General features: G+C 39.0%; 1 protein-coding gene across 2 annotated transcripts in view; it reads left to right on the forward strand.

Moving 5' to 3' along the window:
- Nucleotides 1-14,572, forward strand: part of FAM13C (family with sequence similarity 13 member C) — a 135,021-nt gene that overhangs the window by 89,349 nt on the left and 31,100 nt on the right. For both annotated transcript variants that reach the window (XM_049790522.1, XM_049790523.1), the window contains exon 6: nt 4,524-4,608. In XM_049790522.1, coding sequence (XP_049646479.1) covers nt 4,524-4,608 — 85 coding nt within the window. The remainder of the gene's footprint in view (nt 1-4,523; nt 4,609-14,572) is intronic.

Consider the following 14,572-nt stretch of genomic DNA (forward strand, 5'->3'; position numbering starts at 1 on the left):
TTGGGGATAGGGTAGACTTGAGGACATAAATCAGTAGTGTGGGTTGGGATGTGGGGAGTGGTTTTTGGATATCCAACAGCTCTCAGAAATTACTCATGGCTGAACTTGAAAGATAATATGTGGTGCCTGGGATTGAATGTGGGTTGGCTACATGCAACCCAAGTGCTCTTCCTTCTGTATGATTGCTCTAACTCCTCTGACTTCATTTTATATTAATTTCCTCTCGAATGTCTTATCTCAAAATGCAGTCACATTGAAGGGCTCCAGTATACAGATTTTGGGAAGACATAAGTCAGCATTTAACTCACTCTTCTTTTTTTTTTTTTTTTTTTTTGTTTTTTGGGGGACCACACCGGCGGTGCTCAGGAATTCCTCCTGGCTATCTGCTCAGAAATAGCTCCTGGCAGGTACAGGGAACCATCTGGGACACTGGGATTCGAACCAACCCACCTTAGGTCCTGGATCACCTGCTTGCAAGGCAAACACCACTGTGCTATCTCTCTGCCCCCTCACTCTTCTTTTTTTAATAAGGTTTCTGTAAATACACAAATATCTAATTCTTGGTTTTCAGTTTCCTTGCTGTTTATACTCAGGGCATCAGGTATTAATTCTATTTTTAAGCTTCTGTGATATTTCCATATTGTTTTCTATAGTGGCTGTATCACTCTACATTTTTGTAGTATTATTTCATATTTCAAATTTTTAAATAGATTTATTCCTTTTCTTTCAGAGATCACAGTGATTTCCAATGGATGATTGTAGAATGTGCCTAAAGCTTGATTTTTAACTTTTTGACTTCTAGATGAAAATTTGGTGCCCTTGGTTGTTTTCCTGTTCCTCTTTTCAGAAACATCAGGCTCTTGCTTTCATCTCAGCTGCTAGAGAAACATGACAATAAAGTTAAAGAAACTGTAAGAAAAAAATGAGCTGATCTAGGCAGATACTTTATCTGAGCTGGGTACTTTCAGGCATTAGCCCTTGAGCACAGAATAAGATTGTACCTGATCTGTCCTTTAGAACTTACACAAGAGTATCCAGGACTTATTGAGGTTTACCATTTTCAAAATGGGTGAAAGTCAAGAAATTAAAAATGCTTCTCAGTAAGTAGTTCTGACACAATGCAGAAATCTGCATTCTTATGTTCATTGCAGCACTATTTACAATAACCAGAATCTGGAAACAACCCCAAGTGTCCTAGAACAAATGAGTGGCTAAATAAATTGTGGTATATCTAAACAATGGAATATTATGTAGCTGTTAGGAAAAATGAAATCATGGAATTTGCTTATACATGTGTGGGTATGGAGAGTATTATGTTGACTGAGTAAAATAACTAAAAAGGATAGGGATATACATATAATGATTGCATTGATTAAAAATTGTTTGATAATAATAGTACACACTGGGGCTAGAGAGGTAGCATGGAGGTAGGGCGTTTACTTTGCATGCAGAAGGGTGGTGGTTCGAATCCCGGCATCCCATAGGGTCCCCCTAGCCTGCCAGGAGCGATTTCTGAGCATATAGCTAGGAGTAACCCCTGAGCACTGCTGGGTGTGACCTCCCCAAAAAACACAAAACAAAACAAAACAAAATAATATTACACAAAGAAAATAGAGATGAGGACAAGGAGGACTGGTCCCTTGTATGAAACTTACCACAAAGAGCAGGAGAGTGAAGTTAGGGCAAAGAAGGGACCACTATGACGATGATAGTTAGAAATTATCACTCTAGCCTGAGAAGTGGCACAAGTGGTAGGGCATTGGCTTTGCATGAGCTAACCTAGGACAGATTACAGTTCGATCCCTCGGCATCTCATATGGTCCCCCAAGCCAGGAACAATTTTGCATAACCGGGAGTAACCCTTGAATGTCATTGGGTGTGGCCCAAAAAGCAAAAGAAAAAAGATCAATCTGGACAAGAATTGGGTGTTGAAAGGAGGTAAACTGGTGTGTATGATGCCCCTTCAGTAACATCATTGAAAATCACAGTATCTATAAAGAAAAAAAAAGGAGAGGAAAGGAAGGAAGGAGGGAGGGAGGGAAGAAGGGAGGGAGGGAGGGAGAGGGAGAACCTCTCTCAACCTGAAGTCTGAGGTTTCTGAGAGAGGGAGAGAGAGGAGAGGAGAGGAGTGGTGAGAGGAGGAGAGGGGAGGAGAGGAGAGGGGAGGGGAGGGGAGGGGAGGAGAGGGGAGGGAGGGGAGGGGAGGGGAAGGGAGGGGAGAGGAAGGGAAGGGATGGGGGGGAGGGGAAGGGAAGGGATGGGGAGGGGAAGGGGAGAGGAGGGGAAGGGGAGAGGAAGGGAGAGGAGAGGGGAAGGGGAGAGGAGAGGGGAAGGGGAGAGGAGGGGAGAGGAGAGGGGAAGGGGAGAGGAGGGGAGAGGAAAGGAGAAGAGTGGAGGGGAAGGGAGGGGAGGGGAAGGGGAGGGGAGGGGAAAGGAGAAGAGAGCAGGGGAGGGGAGAGGAGAGGAGGGGAAGGGGAGGGGAGAGGAGAGGAGAGGGGAGAGGAGAGGAGGAGGGAGGGGAGGGGAAAGGAGAGGAGAGGAGGGGGGAAGGGGAGGGGAGAGGAGAGGAGGAGGGGAGGGGAGAGGAGAGGGGAGAGGAGAGGAGGGGGGAAGGGGAGGGGAGAGGAGAGGGAGAGGAGGAGGGGAGGGGAGAGGAGAGGGGAGAGGAGAAGAGGGGAGGGGAGGGAAGGGGAGAGGGGAGGGAGATAAGGGGGTAAGGGGAAGGAGTGGAAGGGAAAGTGGGGACATTGGTGGCAGTAAATATGACTCTCAATCACAAATGACTTTGTAACTGTATCTCATGGTGTTTCAATTCAAAGTTTAATTTAAAGCAGAGTCGTTTTGAAATCTCTGCTGTTGGTTGATGCTCTGCTGTAGTCCGGTTGTGTAGGCAGGTGTGGTTGAGAACTGGGGCGCTCCGGGGTAGGTGTTCTTGGGGGATTTGTCTGTGCAGTAGGGTGTGAAGGTGGGAGTTGAGCAGGAGGGATCTAATCTTCATGTATGGGGATACTTAGAAAGATATTTAAGGGATAAAAGGGGTGCGTGAAGGGCAGGAATGAGAGTCTAGAGGGAGAGCTACTTTGGGTTTAGAGCCTAGATGGTGGTATAGGAAATGGTCATACAGTATGCTGAGGATATGAGCAGGTGAAAACGTGGGTTGAAGTGTGTTATTAATTGGATAGATAGATAGATAGATAGATAGATAGATAGATAGATAGATTGATGGATGGATGGATGGATGGATGGATGGATGGATGGATAGATAGATAGATAGATAGATAGATAGATAGATAGATAGATAGATAGATAGATAGATAGATAGATAGATAGATAGATAGATAGATAACAGTGTTAGAATATGATGTAGGGGGCTATCCAGGCACTCATTGAAGCAGGCTACGTAGGCAGTAAGTAGGGTATGAGTAAGAATGGTGTGTGTTTCAGGGTGTACAGTGGTGTCTGTGTGTAGGATCAAGATGAGGGAATCATACTCCGGGGGCCTCCCTGAAGGATTCCACGGATGGGTGGAAAGCTACTGCAGTTCTTCAGGTTCTTACTGCGGGGGAAGCAGTTTAACCAGGGTGACTGGCTGACTCACTTTCACCTGCCTCTGGTCAAGGGAATAACTCACTGACTCTCTGCAATGAGGGTAGGACGCTTGTGTTAGTCTGTATGACTCTGTTCTTAGTAAGAGCCAGAGGAGAAAAAAAAAAAAAACAGAGAGAAAGGCAGGTTGGGTTGGCAGCTGCAGAAGATAAAATCTGCCTCTAGTCTGAGGGTCAGTCTAGGTGACCCAAGTCCTTTCCTCTCTCCCTCCGATTTTTTTTTTCTTGATGAAAGTCCATTGCAACCATCCCATGCGAGAGAAGTAAGTAAATTCAGAGCTCATCTGTCATCCTGGGGAAGGGGAGGGGAGAGGAAGCCCTGAAATGCGTCTTCCCTCCCCTCCCGAGATGCCAGGCACCTCTGCAGCAGTAACTCTGTGCACTGCGTCTGCTGCAAAGACTTTGCAGTGAAGGGATCTGAGCTTTTATGAATGGTAGCCTGGGAGGGGCCTCACATCATCTGCTCCTGATGTCAGCACAGTGAATGAAACAATGGCGATGCGTAAAAATCTCCAACACCCGGGAGGCATCTACCTTCCCAGATTGGTTCTCCCAGGGCTGCGTGTCTTGCTGACGAAATCACTGGGTCCCTGGTGTCACCCATAACCCATTTACGTTAGGATCTAAATGACACCAAAGCTGAGGCTGCCTGAGGATAAAATGCGCATCTGATTTGAGGGGGCACCAGGCAGCTCTCCCTAAAGCAGTTCTGCCCACCAGCTACCTCTCTTGTCTCTGCCAGGCACCAGAGAAGGAAGGAAGGGTGCTTGCTTCCTTGTTGTGGGGGGGCTGCAGGACTGCCTGGATCAGACAGTCCCGGACTGAGCTAGACCCATGTTCTGCTTTTGCTGGCAGAATTCTCTGCTGAAGCTCCAAGCCCTGGAAACTGATCTGTGTCCTGCATTTTTAACTCACCAGGAAGAAGCTACTCAGGTACATGCAGCCAAGGAACAGATCCCAACGCCCACCCAGAGCTTGCCAGCTGAAGGAGCAGATGCTGCAGGTAAGAGGGTCTGCTGGAGATGGGGGGCTAAGGGGTTGGGTCCTGGGGTACCCCCACACCAGAGCTCAGCGGCTTGTTGCTCCATCTGAAACCTAGCTGCTTGTGGGCCAGGGTGCTGGAGGAAAGCTGAAGAGATATTTGAGTTTTACCAGTTTTGCTAAGAGATTTGAAATAGGAGGAAAGTAATTCGGATGTGGGATAGATACCGTTGAATCTTCCTTCTAGCTGGAGCTGATTTGTGCCAGATGAAAAGTGCCCATCACAACTATTAGTTTTCATTTCCCTCTCTCCTTTCCAGTGTGTGACAAGGATTAGGTGCATTTTTGTACCACTGGACCCAGATCATCTCTTGCTGTTTGTCTCCCAACATGATATTTTTGAGATACTGAGGCTGGTGAGATGCCCCATTAGCAAAGGGAAAGCAGCTAAGTGATTCAGCTCATGGTGATTTCACATGTCTGTCTTCTTACGTAGTTGGCATTAATTTCTGTGTAGAAATGTCTCCAAAGTCTTTTCCAGCGTCTCTAGTTTGAATCCCAGGGATAGTAAGTTAGTTGGCAAGCAGAAGGCAAACTAGTGTTCTAGGGAGAACTCAGTTAATAAAGAAGGACTGATGTACGTAGAAATAAGAAAAAAAAGAAATCTTTTCTGACACAAGTGAATCGGATGTTTGTAGACTTGTTTCTAAAGAAGTGAACTGCTTCATAAAATATCTTTTATATGAAGGAAATGGGGGAAGACATTTACAAAAGTATTGCAGTACCATCAATAATAGTACACTTAACACATTAAGTGTTTTAAGTTCTGTATTTAAAACAGACCTACATGTTCCCAGCAGGCAAAACAGTTCTCTCTAGTGTTTGAATATATGCTAACAATAGTGGCTGTTGAGAGCTGCTCAGAGTAGCAACGACTGTGGTTGGGGATTTTCTATGATGTAGGAGATATTCTAAGAACACTCTATATGTGTGTGTCAATATATGATATTAAATGAAATACTTTAGGGTAGTGCATTAAATACTATTTATAGTAGGAAAACCAATACCCCAATACTCACTGTCTACCATGCTGGTATTGGTAAATTATTTCCCTATAGATGCAGGTAGACAATTGGCAATCCTTGTTGCCTTGTGAGCTAGCTAACGAATGGTGGCCATGTGTTTGGAGGAGATACAAGTAAAATTGGGAGGGAGCCAATGCCAAGTCAATTAAGTATTTAACAATTGTCAAGAGATTAAATAATTCTTTTCTTCCTCCACTAATCCCAGACTATATCCACTGCAAACAAACAGCATGCAAGAGCACAGAAAGTCTTTTTAATATATTTTTATTTAAACACCATGGTTACAGAGTTGTTCATAAGACAGTTCCCCCCTCCCAGATAAAGTTGTTCATGATTGAGTTACAGTCATACAATGTATAATAATCTTTATCAGTGTGCATTTCCTGCCACCAATGTCAACAGTTTCCCTCTCACCCTCCCTGATGGCCTTTTTCCTCCTACTCACCCTCTCCCCCAGCCTCCGGGGCAGGCATTTCACTTCATTCTCTCTCTTTCTCCTCCCCCCCCCCTCCTTCCTTTCCCCCTCACTTTTCTTTTGTGACATTGTGGTTTGTACTATAGCAAATGATGGGGTTCCAATGAATGTTCTTTTCATAGTAGACACTTCTCTAATTTCATTCTCTTTTCTTTGTGGCAAACTACATACAATGCAATGGTCCTCCTGATTTTCATCTCTATTGTTTCTGAATATCATACCCACACTGTCTTTTATTTTCTGTATATCACAACAATGAGTTAGATTATTCTATGTTTATTCCTCTCCCTGTGACTCATTTTACTCAGCATAATATTCTCCATGTTCATCCATGTATAAGCAAAATTCATGACTTCATTTTTAATGGCTGCATAGTATTCCGTATGTATAGTATTCAATAATGTAGATATACCACAGTTTAATTAGCCATTCATCTGTTGTCACAATTTTGGGTAGCTTCAGGTTTTGGCTACTGTAAATAGTGCTGCAATGAAAAGAGAAGTGTAGGGAGCATTTTTTTTTTTTTTGCGTTGTGTTTTTGTGTTCCTAGAGTATATCCTTAGAAGTGGTATTGCTGGATCATAAGGAAGTTCAAATCCCAGTTTTATAAAGAATATTTATATTGTTTTCCAAAAAGGTTGGATCATCAGCATTCCCATCAGCAGTGAGTGAGAGCCCCTTTCTCCCCACATACATGCCAGCGTTGGCTGTTCTTGTTCTTTGTGATGCCATTCTATGTGGTGTGAGATGATACCTCATAGTTGTTTTGATTTGCATCTCCCTGAGGATTAGTGATGTGGAACATTTTTTCATGTGCCTTTTGGCTATCTGTGTTTATTCTTTGAGGAGTTGTCTGTTCATTTCTTTTCCCCATTTTTGAAGGGATTAGATTTTTTTTTTCTTGTTCAGTTCTGTCAGTACCTTATATATCTTACATGTAGCTCTTAATCAGATGGGTATTTGGTGAATAGTTTCTACCATTTCATAGGTAGTCTATGGAATGTATCCTAGTTACTGTTTTCCTTTGAATGCAGAAGTATCTCAGCTTACTATAGTCCCATTTACCTCAGCTTCAACTTGCTTGGGCATTGGTTTTCTTCTCCTTAAATATGTCTTTATAGTCTTAATGTTATGAAGTATTGTGCCTATGTTTTCCTCTATGTACCTTATAGTTTCAAGTCTGATATCAATATCTTTAATTCATTTTGATTTGACACTTATGCATGGTGGTAAAGAGAGGTCTGAATCCACTTTTTTGCATGTAAACGACCAGTTTTCCCATCATCACTTGTTGAAATGATTTTCCTTGCTCCAGCTTGTATTTGTTGCCCCTTTATCAAAGTCTTTATCAAAGACTGGGGGTCAGTCTCAGAATACTCAGATCTGTTCCACTAATCTGAGTGTCTATCTTTATTCCAATACCATATTGCTTTAATTACTATTGCTTTTTAGTACAATTTAAAAAATTGTACTAAGAAAGCAATACTTTCCATCTTCTTTCTCCCAGGGATTGCTTTAGCAATAAGCATGGGTGTTTTATTGTTCCAAATGAATTTCAAGTGTGTTTGATCCACTTCTCTGAAGAATGTCTTGGGTATCCTTAGAGGTGCAAGATTTTATTTACCTTTACAGAGTTTATGGCTAAGTTAAAGTTATTGAACAGGATGATGATCTATCCCTTTTGCCAGATCTTGTAGTAGTTTATTGGAGTTGTTCCTCTATAATTTTTTCTTTTGCACAATCTGGAACCTCACCACTAAGAATCTCTTTATTCGGCTGGGATATTTGGCTTAGTCTCATTGATTTCCCAGACATTGTCTTGTAGAAAGATCATATATTTCTCATTTGTGTGTCATTCAGAAAGAAAACATTTCTGTTCATAATAGCAAACTTAAGGATTGTCAATGTGTTTCTGGAGTGAATTTTGAGCACCTTAAAACTCTAGTTTTGGGGAGTAGGTAAAAATCTCTCAAAGGAGTGTAATTGTACCCAACTAGTGCCATAGTGTAACACTAAAAATAGATTACAATAACTTGTCACCGTTTTTCTAAAAAAAAGCCTAAGAACCTGACTTGTAATTAATTAATAACTTGTCCATTAGTATCAAATGTGTGATATAAATTTAGCCTCACAATTTCTAGGTTAAAATATTCCTATTAAAGGGCAATCCAACAGTTGGCTTTTAGGAATAAGGAGATATAAAATGCTACCTTTTAACTTTTAAAAGCAAATATCCATAAATACAAATTGATATCACTTATGCAGTTTTCAAATTTTCTTTAGATTTGATCAGGACATGTATTGTTTAACTCCTTTAAAGGGCACCTGAAATTATTATCTAAGCAAAATATTATAGAATTTATATCTTGAGATAAAAAGCATTGGTTTTGCCTTGGTTTCTAGGCTGTAAGGATTAGTCCCAGCTAGTCAATAAATATCTGCCTAGAATGCTCTCCTGTTCTAGATGTCTAATTATAATTTTACTTGAAAGCATTACAGAGTTTTACAAAGTTTTAGGAAGTTTTCCCGAGTCTTCCTGCAGATATTAGTTACTGGAAAGCATCTTAAATATTAAATCCTCAGGTCTCACCTCTGGAATGAGATGTAAGTCCTGAAGTCCAGGATTTTATTGAAAAACAAAAAGGACAATAAACAAACAAAGAAGGGATTTGTAACTCAGGATCAGTGACCAATGCCTCATTGTTATTATTTCTTTTTTTCATATCTTTATTTAAACACTTTGATTACAAATATGATTGTAGTTGGGTTTCAGTCATATAAAGAATCCCTCTCTTCATCAGTGCAACATTCCTATCACCAATGCCTCAAATCTCCCACCTCCCAACCCCCTCCCCACCTAAATTTGAGACAGGCTTTCTACTTCCCTCATTCATTCACATTATTATGTTAGTTATCAGTGTAGTTATTTCTCTAACAGCACTCATCCCTCTTTGTGGTGAGCTTCATATCATAAGCGGGACCTCCAGCCCTCATCTCTATTGTCTCTGAGAATTATTACAAAAATGTCTTTATTTTTCTTAAAATCCATTGATGAGTGATATTATTCTGTGTCTATCTTTCTCCCTCTGACTTATTTCACTCAGCATAATAGATTCCATGCACATCCATGTATAGGAAAATTTCATGACATCATTTCTTCTGACGGCTGCATAATATTCCATTGTGTATATGTACCACAGTTTCTTTAGCCATTCATCTGTTGAAGGGCATCTTGGTTGTTTTCGGAGGCTGGCTATTGTAAACAGTGCTTCATTGCTATTATTTCATCAAGAGAAAGATGCTCAAGAGACTGTAACAGGCTTGGGATGGATGGGCTGGGGCATGAACAAGGACGATTTACGAGACGCAAAGACAATTAGAAAAATATGAAGAAGAGAAACTAGTTATAGGGAAGCATGAGACAATTCAGAGTAATCTAGTTTCCAGGTTTTTCCAGGACTATCTCTGTTTTAGCAGTAAAAGTTTCACATCCATGATATGATCAGTTCTACGCAACCCAGACAGATGTAGGAGGCAACTTGCATAATATAAGGTAGAAATATATATCATATTTAAGCTTAGCTTCTTCCTAATTAGAGAAATGGAGCCTACAGGGCATTTGCCTTGCACATGGCCAACTTGGATTCAGTCCCCAACATTCTATATACTCCTCTCAGCACTGCCAGAAGTGATCCCAAAGTACAGAGCCAGTTGTAATTCGTGAGCAATACAATGTATGGTCCCAAAACAAAAACAAACAAACAAAATACAGTACGCCTCTAATCAAACCAATAATCTCTTATAGGCAAAGCAAATGTTTCTCTGTCATTTGCAGACATGGGTTCTCATACTAAATGAAAAATTTAATGAATATTGTATTTTCTACTGAATATCGTTTGTAAAAAATGTTCAAAGTCTGTTGGGCATTCCATAAGATTTGACATAATTTCTGTTTTGTTTGCCCATGAGAACTGATAAGGTGTTTTTAATCAAAAGAGGCCATCTGAAGTAACAAGATAATATTGGCTTAATACTTTTGCAGTAGTAACTATGAGATCTTTGATTCTAAAATCTTGATTTTTTTCAAATTGAGCTTTTTATTTGGGTAAGAGCCTTATTGCTGATCTCAGTATTAGAGAACACAGATGTAGTGCATTCACAGTCTAATTATTCACAGCTAAATTATTCCATTAAATTTTTTACAGTTTAATTATTCCATTAAAGAATTTTCAGTGATCCATATCTCTTTTTGATGTTGGATTTGAGGTGGCAAACGTCAAGGAGGATCTGGCCTTCTTTCTTACCTTCAAGACACTGTTCACTTGGCTACACAGTCCCAATTTGGGGGGCTTATTAAATACATAGATGCCTGTGATACCCATCTCAAAAATGCTAAGTAAAAGTGTAGAACAAGGTCAGAGCATCTCCAAGTGTGTAAAGCAACATGTGAGGTTTTGGAACACTTCCTAGGACACAGTACCCTTCCGGAAGTGCCATAGAATGTCACCTTCATGCTACAGCTGCAGTTTGATTGGGTTTCTGGGCTAAAGAAATGCATGGTGTAGCTACTATGTAAGACTGTATGTTTCATGTTGTCTGGCAACAGATCCCTAGACTGTCTTGGAAGTCATGAAGATGGAGTCACCATTCTATCATTCTTCATTCCAGTGATCTTTTACAAATTGTATTCATGATGGATCTGTATGCATGTTTCTAAAGACTTTTATTTTCAATATATATTACTTGTTGCTTTAAATTAAAAATGGTTACTGCTGTGAAAAGTGGTTCTTCGCCTTTTGTTTTAAGTTGGTTTCGACAACACAGTGGTCTTTCTAGAGCACTGACTCATCTGCACCTTTTAAAGTTTGACAGTATCTAAAGACATGTTTGTTATCACACCAGGAGGTTGAGTGCCACTAGTAGCTTATAGTAGAGAGGGATGCTATTAAATATCATGTAATGCATGGATCCCTCCTCAAAACTTTTTCCCAGAAGACATCTCTCTCTAAATAGTGATAAGGTTTAAAAAGTCTATTTTAAGGACTTTGAAGTAAATATCAACATAGATACGTATCTTCTTCATGCATTTTCATGGGATTGTTTTATTTTATCTTCACAAAATTTCATTTCGTAGACACCATTATTATTTCTGGATAGAAGATAAGAAATGAATTTCGAGAGGTTTTTGAAGGGTGGATATCAGGAAGGAAGGGATGAGTAGGGGGCCTTCAGTCTAAATTCTTTCCCACACTACCACTAAGTCTAAATATTGTGCCCCATGGTTCTATCATTATAGAAATTAAAATTAAGCCAATATCCAGCCCCTACCCACATCTTTAACACCAGCATAATATAAATCATTTTATTATCCATCTCTGACTTTGTTTTGTCAGACTGAAGATAATTCAATTTGTGGTTGATTAATTTGTTGCAGGCCTATATTCTTGGAATCATTTCAGCTCCTCTGATCTCAATCATCTAGGTTCCTCTTGCAACATTATTTACCAGAACTGAATTGTACATCCCAGATGGAATAAAATGGAATTTTACTTACTAATATGGACACAGAAATGGTAATTTTGAAAGCTGTTACAATGAAAGAAATTCAGGAAAATATTTAAAAGCTAATTCTATAACATTGCTTGCAATTACATATAAACTTCATTGACCTCAATTTTAATAAACTAGTATCCCCCAGATATGAACAACAAAATATTTTATAAAATAACTTGTAGAATTTTTTCAATTTTTTCTAGAGGTTAAATCTATTTGTTGGCTTTTTATGTCATAATATATATGTATATTATATAAGATCCCCCAAAATTCTATCAGAGTGGCATTTTATTAATTATTATTTTAAAGAGTAGAAATACTTTCACTCCTGGCCTAGGTAAAGGTTATCTGCCCTATGGAATGCTTCAGTTTTTAGCAGCTGCTGTGGTTGCCTAGTGTTTTACTGTTTGAAATTATCAACATCATTTGTACAGTCAGACTCATGACTCTTCTTCCTCTCTCATGCCATCTCTGAAATGTAAAATAAGATTAATACAGGATCCATTTGCAAGGATTAGTACTGGCATGTTCCTCTTAATGATGATCCAATTGCAATCCTTCCCTTTGCTGTGTATTATTAAGAGACTTTTGTATTCATTGTAAACATTTAGTCAGGCATGATTTGGTTTTCTTTATAAATGATTTTGGTCAGAGATTTCTTTTGACAACCTAAATAAATTGCTTATCTGAACTGTCCTTGTAGACCTAGATCTATGAATTTAAGCTATTAGATTTCTCATTGCTTCAGTTTTCCATTTTATAGAAAAGAGGGCATGATCTATCCTCCAATTGATAGTGCTTACATTTGACTTGAAATCTTGACTATCATAATTCCTATTTTCAAGGTGTGGAAATGGCATTTAGTCTGCTTATTCCCTAGGTCCTCTGTTGAGTCTTGCATAAAATTCACATAATAGACCTCTTAAGCAAAAGGTATTTATAACTGTAATAATCCATAGAGATATGATGGTTGAATAATTAATCCTATTAAGCTTAAAACAACAGTTGTTATCATCAAATCTATCAAATAATAAACCCATGACTAGTTTACTGGAAAAGATCTTTAGAGTTAATTATATTTTTGAGATGCTCTTATAACCATCTTCATAGTCTATGAAAAAAGAAGCTTCACAGTAACTCCCCTTTCTTTAAAAAAAAGTGTTTTATTTTATTGAAATGCCATTACCTAACAACATTACATGGATATCAGGTCCACAAGCATTATAAATTAAATTGTGCGTCCACTTTGTCATGGTGTATCTCCAATGCAGACTATCCTTTTCCCTCAGCCTTATCATTGAAAAGCTTACTATTGGACCAAGAAGATATGACTGTATGATAGAGTGCCTCCCTTACATCTGTGATGTTCTAAGTGTACTCCCCAATGCCTCACATAAAATGCTTATTATTATTTTATTATAGTTCATTAATATCATTTTATTATAGTTCATTTTATTATAGTTTATCTCTATAAACCACCTTTAGTAAAAATCATGTATTTTTCCATCTGGGATGGTGGGGTAGTGGTGAGGATATTGCAAGGCTACTTGGGCCCTCTGGTACCAGAGACCATCCTAGCTAAGGCCACCCTAATTATATTTCAGGGTCGGTCATCAGAGCATACTCTAGGTGCTTAGGGGCTTTCATGGCTATAGCTAGTATTTCTCTGGGTGCTATTTTGGTTTAAGACATTGAACTGAATTCAGCTATATGCAAGGCAAATAACCATTGTACTATTTCCCTGGCCCCTGTGTATCTATTTTTATTCCAATACCACATTCTAATTGCATTTGCTTTGTAGTATAGATTGAAATTAAGAAGCATTATACCTTCAGAGTTGTTCTTTTTCTCAAGAATGTTTTGCTATTTAAGATATTTTGTAGTTTCAAATCCATATCATAATTTAGTATCTATTTCTGTGCAGAAGACTAATGGCATTTGGTTGGATAAAATATATGAAAAGTACATTACTTCTTTTTTTTTTGTTTTGTTTTTTTGTTTGTTTTTTTTTTTTTGTTTTTGGGTCATACCCAGGTAGTGCTCAGGGGTTACTCCTAGCTCTATTCTCAGTAACCGCTCCTGGCAAGCTCTGGGGATCATATGGGATGCTGGGATTTGAACCACCGTCCTTCATGCAAGGCAAATGGCCTACCTCCATGCTATCTCTCCAGCCCCAACTTCTCCTAGTCACTATAATTACTTTAATTCTTCTAATAATTGAATATGGACTATATTTTCATCTCAGTATTTTCTAGCTCTTTCAAACTTTCTTTATTTTCTTTATTAAGTGTTGGGGATTAAGTTCAGGGCATTACACCTTAGTCTGGGCCTATTGGATGCTTACCTGCCTTTTACCTCAAATCGTTCAGAACTGAACTAATGTTCCTCTTTATACATCCCCTAATAGTTAACAAATACATCCATGAATATAAAACAACAGCTAATGTTTATTGATGATTGAAGCACTGTCCTAAGCATAGGAGATCCTTATCTATTTATAATCCTCCTACCAGTTTACGAGATTATTGCTGTTGTTATTCTCAGCTGAAACAAACTCTAGTATGCTAAAAGGTCAATAAACATGTATTGACTCATGAACAAATGAGCCAATTCTTATGCACATATGAGACAAATGAGATTGATAAAATTAATGTGTTCCAGCCACATAAATAATGAAAAAAGGGAACTTGAATTTAAGTATTTAAAAGCCTAGAGTCCTTGCTTTTATACTTGCTATCAAACTGCATGGCAAAAATATAGATGGTATATATATGTGTGTGTGATATATATGATATGACATATCATGCCTGTATATGTTAGATATATCATATATATATACAGGGCATGATAATGCATATTATCATAATGCCCAA

The sequence above is a fragment of the Suncus etruscus genome, chromosome 17 (assembly GCF_024139225.1).
Source record: "Suncus etruscus isolate mSunEtr1 chromosome 17, mSunEtr1.pri.cur, whole genome shotgun sequence".
NCBI classification, from domain to species: domain Eukaryota; kingdom Metazoa; phylum Chordata; class Mammalia; order Eulipotyphla; family Soricidae; genus Suncus; species Suncus etruscus.